The sequence below is a fragment of the Monodelphis domestica genome, chromosome 4, assembly GCF_027887165.1.
Source record: "Monodelphis domestica isolate mMonDom1 chromosome 4, mMonDom1.pri, whole genome shotgun sequence".
NCBI classification, from domain to species: domain Eukaryota; kingdom Metazoa; phylum Chordata; class Mammalia; order Didelphimorphia; family Didelphidae; genus Monodelphis; species Monodelphis domestica.
In genome coordinates, this window is record NC_077230.1 from 40,029,803 (window position 1) to 40,046,679 (window position 16,877).

The 16,877-nt window shown below is 34.8% G+C and overlaps 1 protein-coding gene across 10 annotated transcripts in view; it reads right to left on the bottom strand.

The window, feature by feature from the left end:
• SH3KBP1 (SH3 domain containing kinase binding protein 1) overlaps nucleotides 1–16,877 on the bottom strand; it is a 505,965-nt gene that overhangs the window by 233,821 nt on the left and 255,267 nt on the right. For 8 of the 10 annotated variants that reach the window (XM_056793311.1, XM_056793309.1, XM_056793310.1 and 5 more), the window contains 2 exons: nucleotides 8,943–9,017; nucleotides 3,850–4,055 (listed from right to left, as the gene is read on the bottom strand). In XM_056793311.1, the coding sequence (XP_056649289.1) occupies nucleotides 3,850–4,055; nucleotides 8,943–9,017 (281 nt within the window). The remainder of the gene's footprint in view (nucleotides 1–3,849; nucleotides 4,056–8,942; nucleotides 9,018–16,877) is intronic. The other 2 variants (XM_007493470.3, XM_007493469.3) reach the window with 1 other exon arrangement.

Consider the following 16,877-nt stretch of genomic DNA (forward strand, 5'->3'; position numbering starts at 1 on the left):
TCCTTGACACTTCATACTTTAAGAGGTCTGTGACTTTTCTTAATCTGACTATTTTATCAGAGCATAGAAGGAGCATTCATCTTGTAATCTCCAGATCTGAGTTTAAATACTTAATATGGCACTTAACTACCTATACGACCTTGGGCAAGTCACTTAATCTCTTTCATTAAGTCAACAAACATTTATTAAGCATCTATTACATGCCAAACACTGTGGATACACACACACACACACAAAGGCAGAAAACAAAACAAATGATATTGTAAAATAGACTAGATGAAGCCTGCCTAAATTGAATCATTGATTTTATGTCTCTTTCTCCCCATCTCTCCTTCCCTCTCCCACCTCTTCCTCTGTCTTTCTCTTCCTCTCTCTGTCTCTCTTATTCTCTCTCTCTCCCTCTCTCTCTGTTCCTCTCTGTCTCCGCCTCTCTTTTTCTCTGTCTCTCTGTTTCTCTTTCTCTCTGTCTCTGTCTGTCTGTCTGTCTCTCATCTCTGTCTGTCTGCTACTCTTTCTCTCATGTAGATTCCAATTATAATCACCATAATAGATGATCTGGATAAAAACAATCTACATCAAGCAATCAACCTTAGGGTTTTTAAACCCTACTTTTTTCTTTGTAAAAATCTGTGATAAGTTATTTCCATTGCTAGATGAAACATCAGAGTGGGACTTCAGCAAAAAACAATCCTGGGTGGCAGCTAGGAGGCTCAGGGGAATGCGAACTAGCTCTAGGGATAGGATTCAAATCAGACATGTCTTAGCTGTGTGGCCCTGGGAAAGTCACTTGACCCCCACTGCCTAGCTCTTACTGCCTTAGAACCAAAATATAGTGCTGATTCTAAGACAGGTGGTAAAAGTTAAAAAATAAAAAATTTAAAAATAAAATGATTCCTGGGATTTAATCTACACAGGAATTCTAAAAGGAAATTAAAACCAAACAACCAAACCAAAGCAACCATAGAAGATTGTAGGTAAAACATGACAATAGTAATACTCTATCTATTAGACTTTCAATACAAAAAATAATTATTTTTGTTTTTTAATGATGTTTTCCCCCAATTGCATGTGAAAACAATTTTAGCATTCATTTAATTTTTTTTTTAATTACAAGGAATATCTGTAAAAATTCTGCCTTTTTGGTGCTTCTTACTGGAACATGGGCACATAAAACCACAGGCACATACATTTAGGATAAATTTAGAGCTGAAAGGCCATCTAATACAACCTTCTCATTTTCCAGGTAAAGAAGTGGAACCCAGTGAAGCTAAGTGACTTGATACTTTGAGGTATGATTTCTAAAATATTATTGTGATTTTAAGATAGAATTCCATTATATTGATAGACCACAAGGAGAAAGGTGAAAGGCACTGTGTTGTAATAAATTGAATACCAGCCTCAGAATCCAGAAAGCCTTGATTCAAATCCCACCCATTTGACACATAAATGATTCTCAGCACCTCAAGGAACTCTAAAATTAAAAGGTGCCAAACAGGTGCCCATCTATACTGGTATAAGGTATAAGGATTTCTCATCAAGAAATCAGATTTAATTTCACAGATCTTATTTTTAAAATAAAGGGTCAATAAGTAGTATTATCATGTTGTACAAGGAAAAATGCACTCATTGGCTCTAGAAAAAAAATAATTAAACATTTTCTGACTGCATTATCAGTTATCTTCAGTCACAAAATAAATATATAAGGGGCAGTTACGTGGCTCATTTCACAGTATTAATTCTACGATGGAAGGTAAGAGTTAAAAAAAAAAAGACTTTGAGTAGGAAGACCCACTACTTCCTAAGGCAACCAATTCCATTTTTGGATAACTTATTTATTAGGAGGTTCTATCCTATGCCAATTCAAAATCTGTCCCAAAAGAACTTATAATTATTGCTCCAAATCTTGACCTCTAAGGCTAAGAACAAGTCTAATTTCTCTTTGACAGGACAATCTGTCAAATACTCATAAATACGTCTCTTACCCTATCTCATCCCTTCTAAATCCCCCTGCCCCCCCCCCTTTTTTTTGGCTAAACACACCCCCATCCTTCAACTGAGCCTTATGTGGGCACTGCCTTAAGAATCTTTTCTGTGGTCATCGCCCTCATCAGGACTCTCCAGTTCAGCATTCTTGGGAGGCTAAACTAAAACCTGTAGCCTAGAACTAAACCCAATCCTCTGGATATGCTCTTACATACAGATACTGTATAAATATCACAGCCATCATCCTACATAGTATTCTCTTAAAACAATCCTTTAAGTTCATATTAGCTTCTTTTTTGCTCTCACATCACTTTATCAGTTCATCTTGAATCCTTGGTCCACTCAAACCTCAAAATCTTGTACAGATAAACAACTCTGTATGACTTAAGGAAACTATATAACAAGGACTATATAACAAGGACTATAACAGTCCAAGGTACCTTTACCCCAGGATTTCTGATTCTAATGACTACTGAAAATAAAATAAAAATTATTTTGAAATTCAGACTTTTCTCTTATTCTTCTCAAAGACTGATTTATCAGTTAGGCATTTTCAGTGACTAATTCTGGGCTTTTCTTGACAAAGGTGCTGGAGAGGTTTACCATTTCCCCATCCAGCTCATTTTACAGATAAGGAAACAGAGGGAAATAGGGTTAAGTGAAATCACACAGGGTCACACATCTGAGGCTGGATTTTAACACTGTTCTTCCTGATTTCAGATTTGTCACTCTATCCACTATACCTAGCCAACATAATCAATTTGATTCTAATGTATAAAATACCATAGAAGGAAACAGTTTGGTGGCACAAGTCCAGAGGCAGGAAGAAATGAGTTCAAATCTTGCCTCAAACACAACTAGCTGTATAATCCTGGGAAAACCCCTTCACCTCCATTTGCCTCCATTTCCTTATCTGTGAATTGCAAATAATAATAGCACCTCCCTTCCAGATTTATTGTGAAAACCAAATCAGATAGTTTATAAAATACTTTGCAAACTTAAAAGCTATAAATGCTAGTTATTCTTACAGTACAAATGCAAATTCCATGGCACAGGTGGAAGATGATAGAAAAAAATTTTTAATTGGCAAAACAGGAGAGAAAAAGTCTTCAGATTAATTTCCACAATATGAAATTTTGCCAACTAGTTTTCCCATCCCCACCCCTCCTCAAAACTTAAATTTAATATCTAAAATGACTTAAGAAGTATTCCATTAGGCATACTGTGGATCTATTTTTATTCCTATCTGGAAAATATCACATTTGCCAAATGACTGAGAAGTAAAACATGTAGAGGTGCACTGCAGTAAAAGTTGCAGACGGCAACACAGAGGGGTTATTAGCCAAGGTCCGTTGTCATAGCAACCACAGTACTGAATGCAACATCACTCATGCCTACTTCTTGTTCAATCTAGAACTACTGATAGAAAAAAACTGGGCTGGCATCCTCACACCAATAGCCCCAAGCATCCAAATCACAGACCATATCAAAAATGTGTACACATGGGAGACTTCCTTTCCAGCTGATTTTTAGCTAATTATGTTTATAAATTACAGATAAGATAATATAAAATTCATTCCTGCAGTCCTCACCCCTAAAAGTCTGAAGTCCAGGTCACAAAAAGGGAGATTGGCAGCTCTGAGAAAGCTTCCAAAAACCATAAACTGAAAAAAGTAAAACAATGTGAGGTGAGAGCCAAGCAGTACAGAAACACTGAAGTTCTCCAAGAGTATTTGGCTTAGAAAAGAGAATGGGAAACCAAGGCAGACAGGATCATTTTGAGGGGGTGAATCAGCTACCCAAAGAGCAGACTTAATGATGGCCTCTAGGATATAATCAAATAAGGTTAAAATCTGCATTACTTACCTTTTCCATGGGTATAAAGTCATTTTCTACTTCTATCGACCTTGGTCTTAGCTTGATGGGTTTGTCTTTGAAAATATCTCCAAAACCAACACCCCGAACCTTCTTGGGTTGAATTGCTGCTGCTGCAACCATCCCATTGGCACCTTCTGACTTGGTACTACTTGAGTCACCACCATCACTTTCTGAGCCTGTAGTTTCCCTCAGACCTGCCAAGAGAAAGGGGAAGGGCAAAGAGGAAATCTTAAAATCTAGTCACTACAAACTTCCTAACCAGCAGGGGAGCTGCTTGGGAGGGTCACTGTATGATGATCATGCTCCATAGAACAATTTAGATTGAGAGTAGTGATTTGAATTTATTAAGTTTGGGGAGATTTAGGTTTTGTTTTAATTAAAAGAAGGAGAAGAACAACTTCAAATATAGAGAAATCTCTCTCTCCTGAGCAGCAAGAGGATTCTGACCCAAATCCATTTCATGGCAAGCTGGATCAAACCATATTTCGACTTTTCAATCAGTGCTGACATACTGTACCTTCAATCCGTATGATTCATGTCGACTCAATTATGCAATTAGAGTCCAAAGCAATGTTTTCTAAAGGGAAACTGTAAAGCTAAAATCTATTTAAACAAATTGGCAATTAAAGAAACCACACAAAATTATGACTGCCAAAGAATCAAGTCTGTTTGGATGGCTTCATAAGGAAGAAATGCACACAAACATGTTTTTCTATGAATGTATTAAACCAGACTTGACATTAAGATATTTTAACCACCTCCACTAATAAGATCATTATGTCTATCATATCTGGAGAGTAATCTGTTACTCTCCAAAACCAGATACATCCTTTGAGGATTATTACCTTTCCCCCTCTTTTACCCACTTCTTTTTCCCCAAAGCTGAATCCTATTTCACAGGATAAGGACACTGTAATTCACATTCTTCTTATCTCTAAAGGCTGGCTAGTCAAAGTCAGAAAAAACTAAAGTCATCAATGAGGAAACATGAATATGTTCTTCGCCAATTTGAAACATTTTTTATTTTGAATTGACTGCTCTGATGAGAAAGCCTTTTCTCATTACAATTCTCCATAAAGAAAAGGTCTATTTCTGATTAGTAACAAAAATGTGTTATTTTTAAAAATTCAGATGATTAAATCATATGTGTTACTCTTACTAGAAGAAGGGTACAACTTAAGCCAAATAGTGATATCTCCTTTTAAAACCCTTAAAGTCTGTAAACATTTAAGTAAGGGCTAAGAACTCAGCAAGCTGTCAATGAATAGCAACAAAAGATTAAACTCTTAGGACAGGCTCAAACCATCCAACTTTAATCTACACTAATAAGAGATTTGCTTTCAAGTATACAAGAATGATACTCCAAATATTTGACTACAAAAAGTATAATTTGAAAAGCTAAGATTTGTCAAAGATATTCCCAAGAAAGAAAGAATTGTTCACTGCAAATTACAATAAGTACAAATTTCTCATTATAAATAACTGTTAAGTTTCTGAAAACTCCTCCAAGACAGTTTTTGATCAAATGGCTTTTACTAGCTAAACTGAAATGTGGGAAAAAGGGAACCATCATGAAAAATCTACTATTTATAATTCAACACAATGACATTAATTATGTACTGTTTGTAAGGCACTTAACGGTAAGGTTTTTTATTATAAAAGAATAGCATTTGTGATAATGGATTTCAAAATGAAAAAATCTGGCACATACATTTATGTATTACAAATGTATCTTCTGTAATTTATAGCATATATGATTTGTAAGTATAGAAAGAATCCCTTAGAATAGTTGTCTATTTGTTCACTTATCCCTACAGGAGATGTAATTTAAGAGTCCAAATATTTTGTCATTTCTTTTTTATGAATTCATTTTCTATAGCACTAATTTTTTCACTGAGATTAGTGACCTTGAACTCATCTTTGAATTGGAAGAGAAAGCATCAACAACTGTGAAAAAAAGAGACACTTCCTTAGCAGAATATTACCAGACCAGGTAGAGGACAGATTGTAACCTACACTAGTACTCCTCAAAGGAATGTGAATGGTTCTCCTGTTCTGTCTAAAATAGGATCCAAATAAGGTCCATACAATTTCCCCCTTTGGTTTCCTGAATTTCTGTTACTATATACGTTCTACCTTTCAGGTTTATCGCTACATTCCCAAATTTATATCTAAGAGAAATATATGAAGGACCTTATTAGAAGGACCTAAGATTCCACAAAAGTGAAATATTAAGTGCTTCTTCCATTCCTTTGTGGATAGTGCTCATGAGCGTCATTAGACAGGAACATCCACCTCTCGGTGGTCAACCTTCTCCTGAAAACCATTTTCCAGATACAGTTGGGGTGACATGACTTCTAATTGCCAAAGTTCCATTCACAGTGAGATCTGCCAGGGCTTGCTTCCCATAACTGGAGATAGCCTTTAAACAAACAGTTTCTTGGACCATGAACCATTGGAATAGGGCTGTAAGGCCAGGTTCTTGTCTATTTTTTTTTAATTCAAAGACATTTTATTTTCCCAATTACATATAATAACAATTTTCAACATACATTTTTAGAAATGTCAAGATCACAATTGTCTGTCTCCCTCCCTCCTTTCCATTCCCCTTCTTAGAGATGGTAACCAATTTGATCTGGGTTCTACATGTATTATAATGGAAAACATACTTCCATGTTGTTCATTGTTGTAAGAGAACACTCATATACACCCAACCCCCCAAATAAAACCATAAATTAATGTGAAAGATTGTATGCTTTGATTAGCATCTGACTCCAACAGTTCTTTCTCCGGAGCTGTTTATCTATTTTTTTTTTAAACCCTTACCTTCCATCTTGGAGTCAATACTGTGTATTGGCTCCAAGGCAGAAGAGTGGTAAGAGATAGGCAATGGGGGTTAAGTGACTTGCCCAGGGTCACACATAGCTAGGAAGTGGCTGAGGCCAGATTTGAACCCAGGACCTCCCATCTCTAGGCCTGGCTCTCAATCCACTGAGCTACCCAGCTGCCCCCTGCTCATCTATTATTAACTGCTATATTTTTAAAATGTTCATATTAATCAGTTAAACATTTCTAACCCCTTTTTGAATGAGTTAATGCTAATGATCATGCCTATCTACATTTTCTTCCAGTATTCATAAAAAAGAATAATTTTTATTGAAAAATTGTGGAAAATCTTACAAGCTCTTCTTAGTTTATTAACATTGGTCAAATTTGTTCAATTTGGTATAATTTTATAAAGGTCTTCAATAACATTATTTCAGAATGGATTCAATCCTATTATTTATATGAATCACAGCGTGATTTCCTCAATGTATATAAAATCACAAGGCAATAACACATTTTTATTCACATAAAATGCAAGTTAGTTTCATGTTTCCTAAAGAATTATGTATACTATAGGTTGATTAATGGCTAAGTAAGCCAAATAAAGTACCCACATTATAAATGTATTATAATAATAATAACATGTTATTATTTAAAACATAATATTATTTATATGGGACTAACTGTTAGGTATTGTGCTAAGCACTTTATAGTTATTATCTCAAATATTATTAAATACAAATTTCATTGTGATCCTCATAACAATCCAGGCTGGTATTATTATTATTATTATTTGCATCTCAGATGAGAAAATAGAGGCAGCGGTCAAATGACTTGTCCAGAATCACACAGTTAGTAAATGTCTTAAGGTTGGATTTGAATTTAGGTCTTCTTGACTCCAGGTGCAGTACTCTACTCATTGAGACACCTTACCCTCTTGAAGAAGTAATTCTGTACCACAATAAATGGTTCCCAAGAGACATTCCATAAAAGCAATAACATTATATCTTCAGAAGGGTACCATTAGAAATATATTAAAACTTCCTTTTTAATTCAACTGAAAATATTAAGAAATTAATATCTTCAAGTTTAAAGTACTATCCATGCTTTAGAAGAACACTCTATTACAAACATGAATAGCATGGAAATAGGTTTTGAACAATGACACATGTATAACCCAGTGGAATTGCTTGCCAGCTCTGGGAGGGGGAAGGGGAAAATGGAGGGAAAAATCATGAATCATAAAACCATGGAAAATATTCTAAATAAATAAATGCCATAATAATAACTATTATTTATTATTGTTATTGTTGTTGTTATAAAGTCCTACCAAGACATTCAAAAGAAAGTTCATTAACACTTAAATTGTTCGACAAACAATACGCACTCATTAAAATCATTTCCCCTCTCATTCTTTTAGGCCTTAAGCCAAAAGCAGAAAGTAGGATGAGTAAAACAGGTGGCAACCAGATTTAGAGTAAGACATACATCGCATCTAGTTCATTACCTAATCCCCTTCCTTGGAAGAATTTATTATAATAATAACATAAAGAGTAAAGTTTGTTTGTATTTTTAAAATTTTTCAGATCACCCAAGAGTGTTCAAGCAGATTTTAGGGAAATGCTGGAAAGATTAAGAGATTATTGTCCTGTTTTCTAAAGTCAAATCAACTTTAGCCTCGTGAAATTTTCCTAGGTTCAAGAGTCGTACAAATGTGACCCTGATAACGTCATGAGTCAGAGAGACAGGCTCGAGGGTATGAGTAGGCTCTCAGTCTGGACATGCAGAATAATTCTTGGATCAGAATCATGATAAATCAATAAAGTGTTTCTAGCAGGCTTTCTATGCCCGTACCATAAAGGACCATATCCATATTTTTTTCTCCTACACATTCTGAGATAAACCTTGCCAGAGGCAGCCAGATTCTACAACGACCGACCGTAGGCATCTTGGCACAGGCTTTGATGGATTTCCTTTTCTACGAAGGCTGATCATGCACATATACCATATACTATAAGGACAAGAGAGCAAATTGAACAAAGAAGAAAGCTGATGGGGGAAAGAACATTCCTACACACCAAAGAAATGGAATTTCACTTCAGCCAAAAGAAGAAGAGCAGGGTCTGGGATGAGAAGTTCAAGCAGGCACATTCAGCATAAGCATCAGCATGGAGGGGACAGCGCAGATAAATCAAAATCACAAGCACCAGGATCTTATCTTTCACACTGTCTCTTGACAGCGAAAGTTCACTCACTGTTATAGCGTCTGTAGCTGTCAATCTTTCCGGGTGCCACTCTGTACAGAATTGTCCCTTCAAAGGCAGTCTTTCCTGACAGTGAATGAGAGAAGAGAAGGGAGGAGGAAAAAGACAAGAGAAGGGAGAGGGAGAGCAAATGATGGTAAAAGAAGGGAGAGGAAGAGTCTTTAACTTAACTTTCCTTCAATGACCAGTACTGTAAGAACTTTTCACAGAAAAAAAAAATGAATCAAAACTGTTATTAAAAAAAAAAAAAGCAGGACTATACTGTGAACCAAAAGTCCTAGGCTAAAAATGCCTAATGGAATTAGTGCTTATCTTTGCAAATGGGACAAAAAACACAGAGGAGTAGCCACAAGAATAAAAAAGTCATTTTCAACATTTACTTTAACATACAGTAAAACCTCAGTTAACCAGAATCCAACTAGAGAGAACTCTCCATTTTTTTCCTTGTGTTACAATGGGGGTGGGGGTGGGGGGCAGAAGGAGGAAGCAAAAATTAATTATAAGAAAAGAAGCTAAATTTTGTTTGGTTTCCTCTGAAATACTTATTTGTATTTTTTTCTTTCTTTTTATGTCTTCCATATTAAGTTTTGGTACATTCACACCAATGGTCCCGGGATATTGTAAAAATCCGAATCGTTATCTTTAATATATTCTTTTAAGAAAGGCTAAACAGAAATAACTTCAGGAAAAAATACGCTAATAAAAGTTTTTTCCCCCCCCAGTAACAAAAGTTGAAACAAAGGAGTTTTCTGCTTAATGGTGAGTTAACCAGATCATTCCATTTCTTGAGCATTCTGGGAAATAAAGGTTTTACTGCATATAGAATCAATCTCCAACTAACTAAAAAGACATAGGATTTACCCTGAATAAGAAGTCAAAGTTTTTTGGACTACAGGTAGATGTTAAAATACCATATAATTAGACACAGAGCTTTAAAAAAAAACATAACAGACAAGCACCTGTGGATTGCTGAGTAAGTATACTGAGTGCCTTCTGTCTAATTTAAGCACAAACACCCTCTACAAAGGGATCCCATGCTACTAAAGTAGTTTTCTGACAAGTACATTTAAGTATTAAATAATAATTAAAATTTATTATTAAATTACCAAAGGAAAATAGTTCCACTGCTGTTATCTATTTCAAATATTAATCTTAATACTCTACTGAAGAACAATTTACAATACTGAATGGTATCCTTATGGTTTTGATCTTTGACTATTTTTCTACACCCTTGAACCCCACTGTTGCTCTGTTCTAAAACTCATTGCTATGTAAAAAATACAGTGATGATTCTGAAGAATATTTCTCTCTTACCCTCTTAGATTCTGTCTATCATAAATCAGGACTGACTCCTCCTCTAAATCAATAAGAAGCAGAATCAGGAAATTTCAAAGTTGGAAGGCATCTAAGAAGCTACCTATTCAAAACCAGCCTCTTTACTCTTGTCAATCTAGAATTGGCATCATTAATATGGTCACAGATCTGTGGTGCCATGCCTAGGATGCTTCTTCCTGCACTTCCCTGAGCATAGTTCTCTGCCCCCAGACCAAGCTGATGTGTCTACTGTGCTGAACCAGGGAGGACAACAAATTGACACCCTTTCCCTCCTTTCCCCCAAGGACTTTAAAAGCAGAAAAAGCCTCAGAAGCCAGTTTCCATCTGGAAAATGGTTTACTTATTCTGCTTAGCCTTAATTCATAACCAGGAGTCCTATTGATTTTGAATGGTCCAAAGTAGTTCAAAAGATCACAGACTTAAGAGTGCCTTTGTCCTTGCAGAAGGTTCATTTAATTACCTGCAGAAATGCAGTTTGGGATATGGGCCAAAAAATAGGCATATTTTAAAAATTCAAAAATTATATATATATATATATATATATAATTATGTTTGTATATGTTTACCTACATGTATTTTTCTGTCTGAAGATCAATCAACAGGGAAGAATAAGGAACAAATTCATGAATAAAGGGTATGCCCATAATCTTTTGTGAGGACTAGCTATCAGATTATTTATGGAACTCAAAATAACTGCAAACTCAAATACAACCATTTACTTAAGATAATTATTGACTTAAATGACATCTTACTCAATACAGATGATTAGTTTTGACAACAAAAGTATGAATTAGGTTCTGCTTAATGAATTTGCTAATTGTTCTTTCCTAATAAAATGATGATCTGTGGTCATGTATTAATATACGTATTGTAACAATAATATAAAATATTGATCTGAAGCACTTTGAGAATGATTGGGGTTTTTAAAACTTAATTTTAATTCCTGCCAGAAAGCAGAGATCAAAGATTACAGTCTCATTCATTAGCCAATTAAATTTCTTCCTGATCATAAAGGAAAACAAAACATGATCATTTTGTTAAATATCCCCTTCATGTGCCTTCTTAATATTAAAATGTACTTTCTTCAATGTTGTCTAAGTCCCACAAATATGTATAGAATCAAGACCTGAAAACAATTAAGTTGGGTCTAAAATAAATAAAGTTCTTCCTTGTCAGGATCCTTATATAAAAAAAACCAAACAGCACACAGCTATTAATACTTATGCTCATAAAATATACAATCATTTATAAAACTCAAAAAGTGTGGGAACAAACAGGAAAAGAATGTAACAGAGTAATCAGAAGAGCTGCATCACTAGCTTCCTAATAGTTACTTGTTCTCTCTCTCTAAATAAAACCTATTTTACGTGCTACAAATTCCCTAGTTCTTACATTCCTTGATTAATGCTGATTTAACGTCATGTTTTCAACTCTAGAATGTGCTTGATTTTGACCAGCTCTAAGAAGTTCTTTGGTACAAAATCCAGGGCATGTCAGAGATTGTGAGGAGAAATAACACTAGAAATTTCACTTTAGATTGGCATATATAATATATTTTTAATTTTATTTTATTATTAGTTATAAATAGATTTTAATATATTTATACATAAACACAGCTTATAAATTTATAAATAATATTTTATTACCATAATTATAGATTTATTTCTTTTAAATATTTAATATTTTATTATATTATAAAATCTTACATTAATATACAATCATTTTATCATAAAACATTTTATATTAGTAATATTTAATGTTTTGAATATTCTTTATTATATTTATTATATTGCCATATACATGTTAATCTAATAAAATAATAAAAATATTAATTATTTATAAATTTATAAACTGTTTATATATAAATATATTAAAATCTATTTATAAATAATAACATATAGTATGTAAATAAATAAAAATATATATATAGCCTCCAGACCAACTGATTTATGTGGTCAGAGCTTTGGTGGAAATGGTATTGAACTAGGAGTTAGGAGACAAAGGCTTTAGTCCCAAGTTTGCCACTAATTATCAAGTCATTTAAACTTTTCACAATCTCACTTTCCTCACCTGTAAATTTTTTTACCTTGCCTGTAAATTAAAAGAGTTGAACTCTCAAAGATTTTTTTAAACCATTACCTTCTCTCTTAGAATCAATATTAAGTATTTCTTCCAAGGCAGAAGAGCTCTAAGGGCTCAACCACTGGGGTTGAATGACTTGTCTAGGGTCACACAGCTAGGAAGTGGTACAGGTAGATCATAATTGAACCCAGGACCTCCCATCTCTAGGCCTGGCTCTCTATCCACTGAGCCATCTAGCTGCTCCAGAGGTTCTTACTAGTTTTAAAAAAATCTTATGAGCAATTCAATAGAGAGGCAGTCAGTCCAGTCTTTTTGGATAGAGAACTAGCTGACCTTTGAAGACAGAAGATTGGGTTCAAATATATATATATATATATATATATATATATATATATATATAATTATTATATATAATCAATCATATATTTTATTTATTTATATATTTTGTGGATAATATACATAATATTATTTCTTATTTTTTATTATATATATATACATATATATATATGAAGGAATTGGGTTCAAATTATGCCTCAAATAATTACTAGTTGTGTGATTTTGGGAAAATTATTTACTCTCTATGGTCCTTGGTTTATCTTCTGTAAAATGGCAGAGGAAAAGAATGAACTAGTTGCCCTCTGAGGTGGGGAGAAGGGTATGATTTACTATGATCAGTGCCTGTCCAGAAGATGAACTCTCCTGAGATGGTAAGTTTGAGTCAACAAATTAGTTGTTTTTTAGGTCAAACTATACTCTATAAAACCATAAGCTGATTCGTTCCTGATCTGAATGACCCCATTCCAAAGGATTTCTTCCATGTTGATTCTTTATCCACCAATAAACTCAGAGAACTGAGCCAAAACAAAATGAATAAAAACCCAAATCAAAGGTTTTCGATCTATAGTTTTCCTCAATTAGAGATTGTCTAATCCAATCCCCTTAGTTTAAAAAATGAGTAAACTGAGGTCTAGAAAGGCCAAGTGATTTGCTCAGGATCACCCAGTAAAGCAGAAGTGGATTTTGAACTCTAGCTCTAATATTCTGTTCTTTCCATTGTGTATCAAACTGCCTCTGTGACAATTATGGTTCTGGTGCCTTTTTCACTAACACAACTCATTTGTTGTATTGTCTTTTTAAAAACATGACACCTAAGTCCTCAATTTACTTTTCCCTTGCTAATAGATTTATATTGCGACCTGTTTCAAACTATTATTTTTCCAAGTCTTATTTAATTAAACAAGGTGAGCTGAAATTTAAAGTGTTACCCATGATGAAGAGTTGACTAAAACTGCATGGCAGGGCCATCCAATTCCTCACCTTCAATGGAAAGCATGTTCAGATTCTTTAGATCTAAATACCATTTATCAAGACAGGGAAGAACTATTTCCTCCACTGACTGAGTCACCGTGATCAAGAGTAAGAGGTTCTATTGATGTTCCAAACTCTTCTACATGTGTGAAAACAAAACAAGACTAAGGAAAAGGGAACAAAATACAATTAATTTGTACATGCCTCTCACAGATTAAAAATACCTTTTCCTAGCACAAAAGACATTGTTTCCTCACACTCTACCCACAAAAACTAGATAACATAAATTCCTAAATATTCCTACAATTATTTCCACATTTTGCTTCCTAGTTTTTCCAAGGAGTCTAAAACCACAAAAACAGACTGTTTTTCCAGTCTTTGAACCTTCTCTCTCAATAATCTTGTCAAAGGAATATCATACCCTAGAGGTCTACTTGACTTCTTTATGTGCCACAGCTTCAGAAAGAATAAAGCAAACTGGAGACACTCCCAGAAGGAAGACACAGACCTGGGGCCTTTGTTAGTGTAGTCACTTCTGGCAAAACACCATTCAGGAGAACATTAAGCACTTTCTCTGAGTCCCTTATATCTCTAATGATAGAAATCTATTATTTGTTAATCATATCAATCACCCAATAGAATGGAAACTCCTGGAGGACAGGAATGGTACTTTATTTTGGCCTGTAATCCTAGAGCCTAACACAATCTCTTAAAACTACCAAGCCTTAAAAAATACTTGCTGGAGTAAACTGTTACATTGACAAGAACTATGAATAGATGCTCTAATGCTGTCACCTGGTATCTGCCAACCTAAGGTTCATTTCAAGAAGGCACCTGAATGAAAAACTCAAAAGAGAGAAGTGGAAATCTTTAGATGCTCTTACACAAGACTATGAGCTCCTGTAGCTCAGAAATTATTGTCATTTTATTTTTTTTCTATCCTCCACAGCACCTGGTTCAGTGAATAAGCTATTTGTTGAATAGACACCAGGTGTCTTCCAGGTAAACAGAAGGAGGTCCTCAGAAATCAGTAGGAAAAAACCCTGAATCTCTCTCATATTAATAGCATGAATGTGGCATTGCTTTGAAAAGCTAACGGTTCCATGCAAGCGTCATCATCGTTATTGTCACCTAAAGGTGAACCTCTGAAGACTTCATTATCCCAGAGGTCATTCTCTGAAGAAATCACAATCTTCATCAGGCTGACAGCCAGCAAACCCAACCATTCTTGAGATGCTGGTGTCTGAAGTCTATACATCTGGGAATACCAAAGCACTGTCATTTTTTGCAGAAATAACTTAAAGTAATCACACTGACAAATACAGGCCTTTGGATCTAAGGTTCCTACAAAATCTCACAAGGTTTAAAAGAAATCACATTCTAGGAGGGAGCTTAAGTTTAAAAATTAAAGACTTACATTGAATTAAATATGAAAATGGCAATTTATGGAATCAGTTCTTTTATTCACTGCCCCATGTGACAGCCTCACCATGATTTTGGCAAGAGTTGGCATAAGAATGTCCCAAGTAAGGTTTTTTGCGGATCAGAAAATTTATTTGTACAAATAATCACAAATCTCAAAATTCATAGGATGCTAAATCTAAGACTAGAAAGGACTTGGGGGCCATGTACTCTAACATTCTCATTTTACAGATAAGGAAACTGAGGCTCACAAAGATTTAATGACTTGTAGAATATGAGAGATGGTAAGTATCAAACCCAGATTATCTAACTCCACAACCTCCTGCTGAATCCCAGCACCTCACCCCAAAATGGAATGAATAAATTTGAGTACAACAAAACGTATTATAAAAAAGAGAAAACGGGGGTTTCTTGTTTAGGTGACATTCAACTAAGCGTTTCCTATTAACTTTAGTACAATTATATTTCTGATGAGACATTCATTTCAGCTTCAGGAAATGTTAGAATTAACTTAAAGGACACCATGTTTGAAAAGCAACATTAATTAATGGAAAGAACATCTGGACTGGGAATGAGAAGATTGCCACAATTGTATGATTTGGAGTATGTCTTTTATTTTCTCAGCTTCTCAGTTTCATTTACCTCTATAAAATGTTTTAGAAGATAAGCTATATAGTCCCTTCCAAGTCTGAAGTTCTATGACTGAGACAGACTCTTTATACAGTTCTCTTTAGTATTAGCCTACATGTGTGTCTTTTATATTTTAATTGTCACTGTACATATTTTATTTCTAAGAACCTTTGCAACAATATCTAGTAGCCACATAAATTAGAAAACTCTATACTGTGGCACTACAACATTAGAAAATTTATTTGACCCCTAAGGGGCCTATATTATTTAAGCACTTGTGAAAATTAATTGTTTAACCTTTGAAGAAACTGGAAGTGGACTAGCCTAGGACAAAGGCCTCAATTGATATTTTTAGACCATTTTATGGAGAAAAGCTCAAAGCACTCCAACGCATTAGCCACTTTGGTCCTTTTCAATCTTCAGGACAAAAAGAAAACACAGCCAAAGGGGCAGCTCCACATATCCAAGGGAAGGAGAGGATAGGCTAAAAGCAAAGATTTCCACTCAAATAAGCACTACCAACTCTTTTTAACTCTGCCCATCATCTCACTCATTTACATGTATTTCATCATAGTCCATACCAAAAGCCAAGGCAGAGTGGCAAACTGTTATTGAAAAAGAGATACCTGTCAGAGCACTACAGATGGAATTTCAATTTAACAGGCAATAGGAGCACCCCAGGGTTATTTTTTAAAATCTATTTCTTCTACTTTTCTTAACCCTTTAAATCAGAAGGCTAGGAAGGTTATTACTAAAGTCTCATTAGAATTTCATGAGAATCACAGGAAAACACATTAGTCTACCTAGAGAGAGTAAGCACCAATGTAACCCGCTGCAACAGCTGCCACCAGGGATTTCAAGACTGGTCTCTTCTCTCTTGTCCTGGAATAAAAGGAGGGTGGACACCCACACAGTACTGATCCTCTTATCTTCCTAAATCCTGCCTGCCACCAAAGATAAACACCTTGTCCTGGCAGGGGATTCTGCAAGCAGAAGCTACTCTCTCCCTAAGATTGCCTGGAAATAGCAACTACCATAGAGGACAATCCCAAATCTCTTCTCCCAGACTATTTATCTCAATCTGTAAGGCCAGAGGTTGTTATCTATCTGTTCATGTTGTAGGGTAGGGAAGAAGGAATTAAGTCTTTT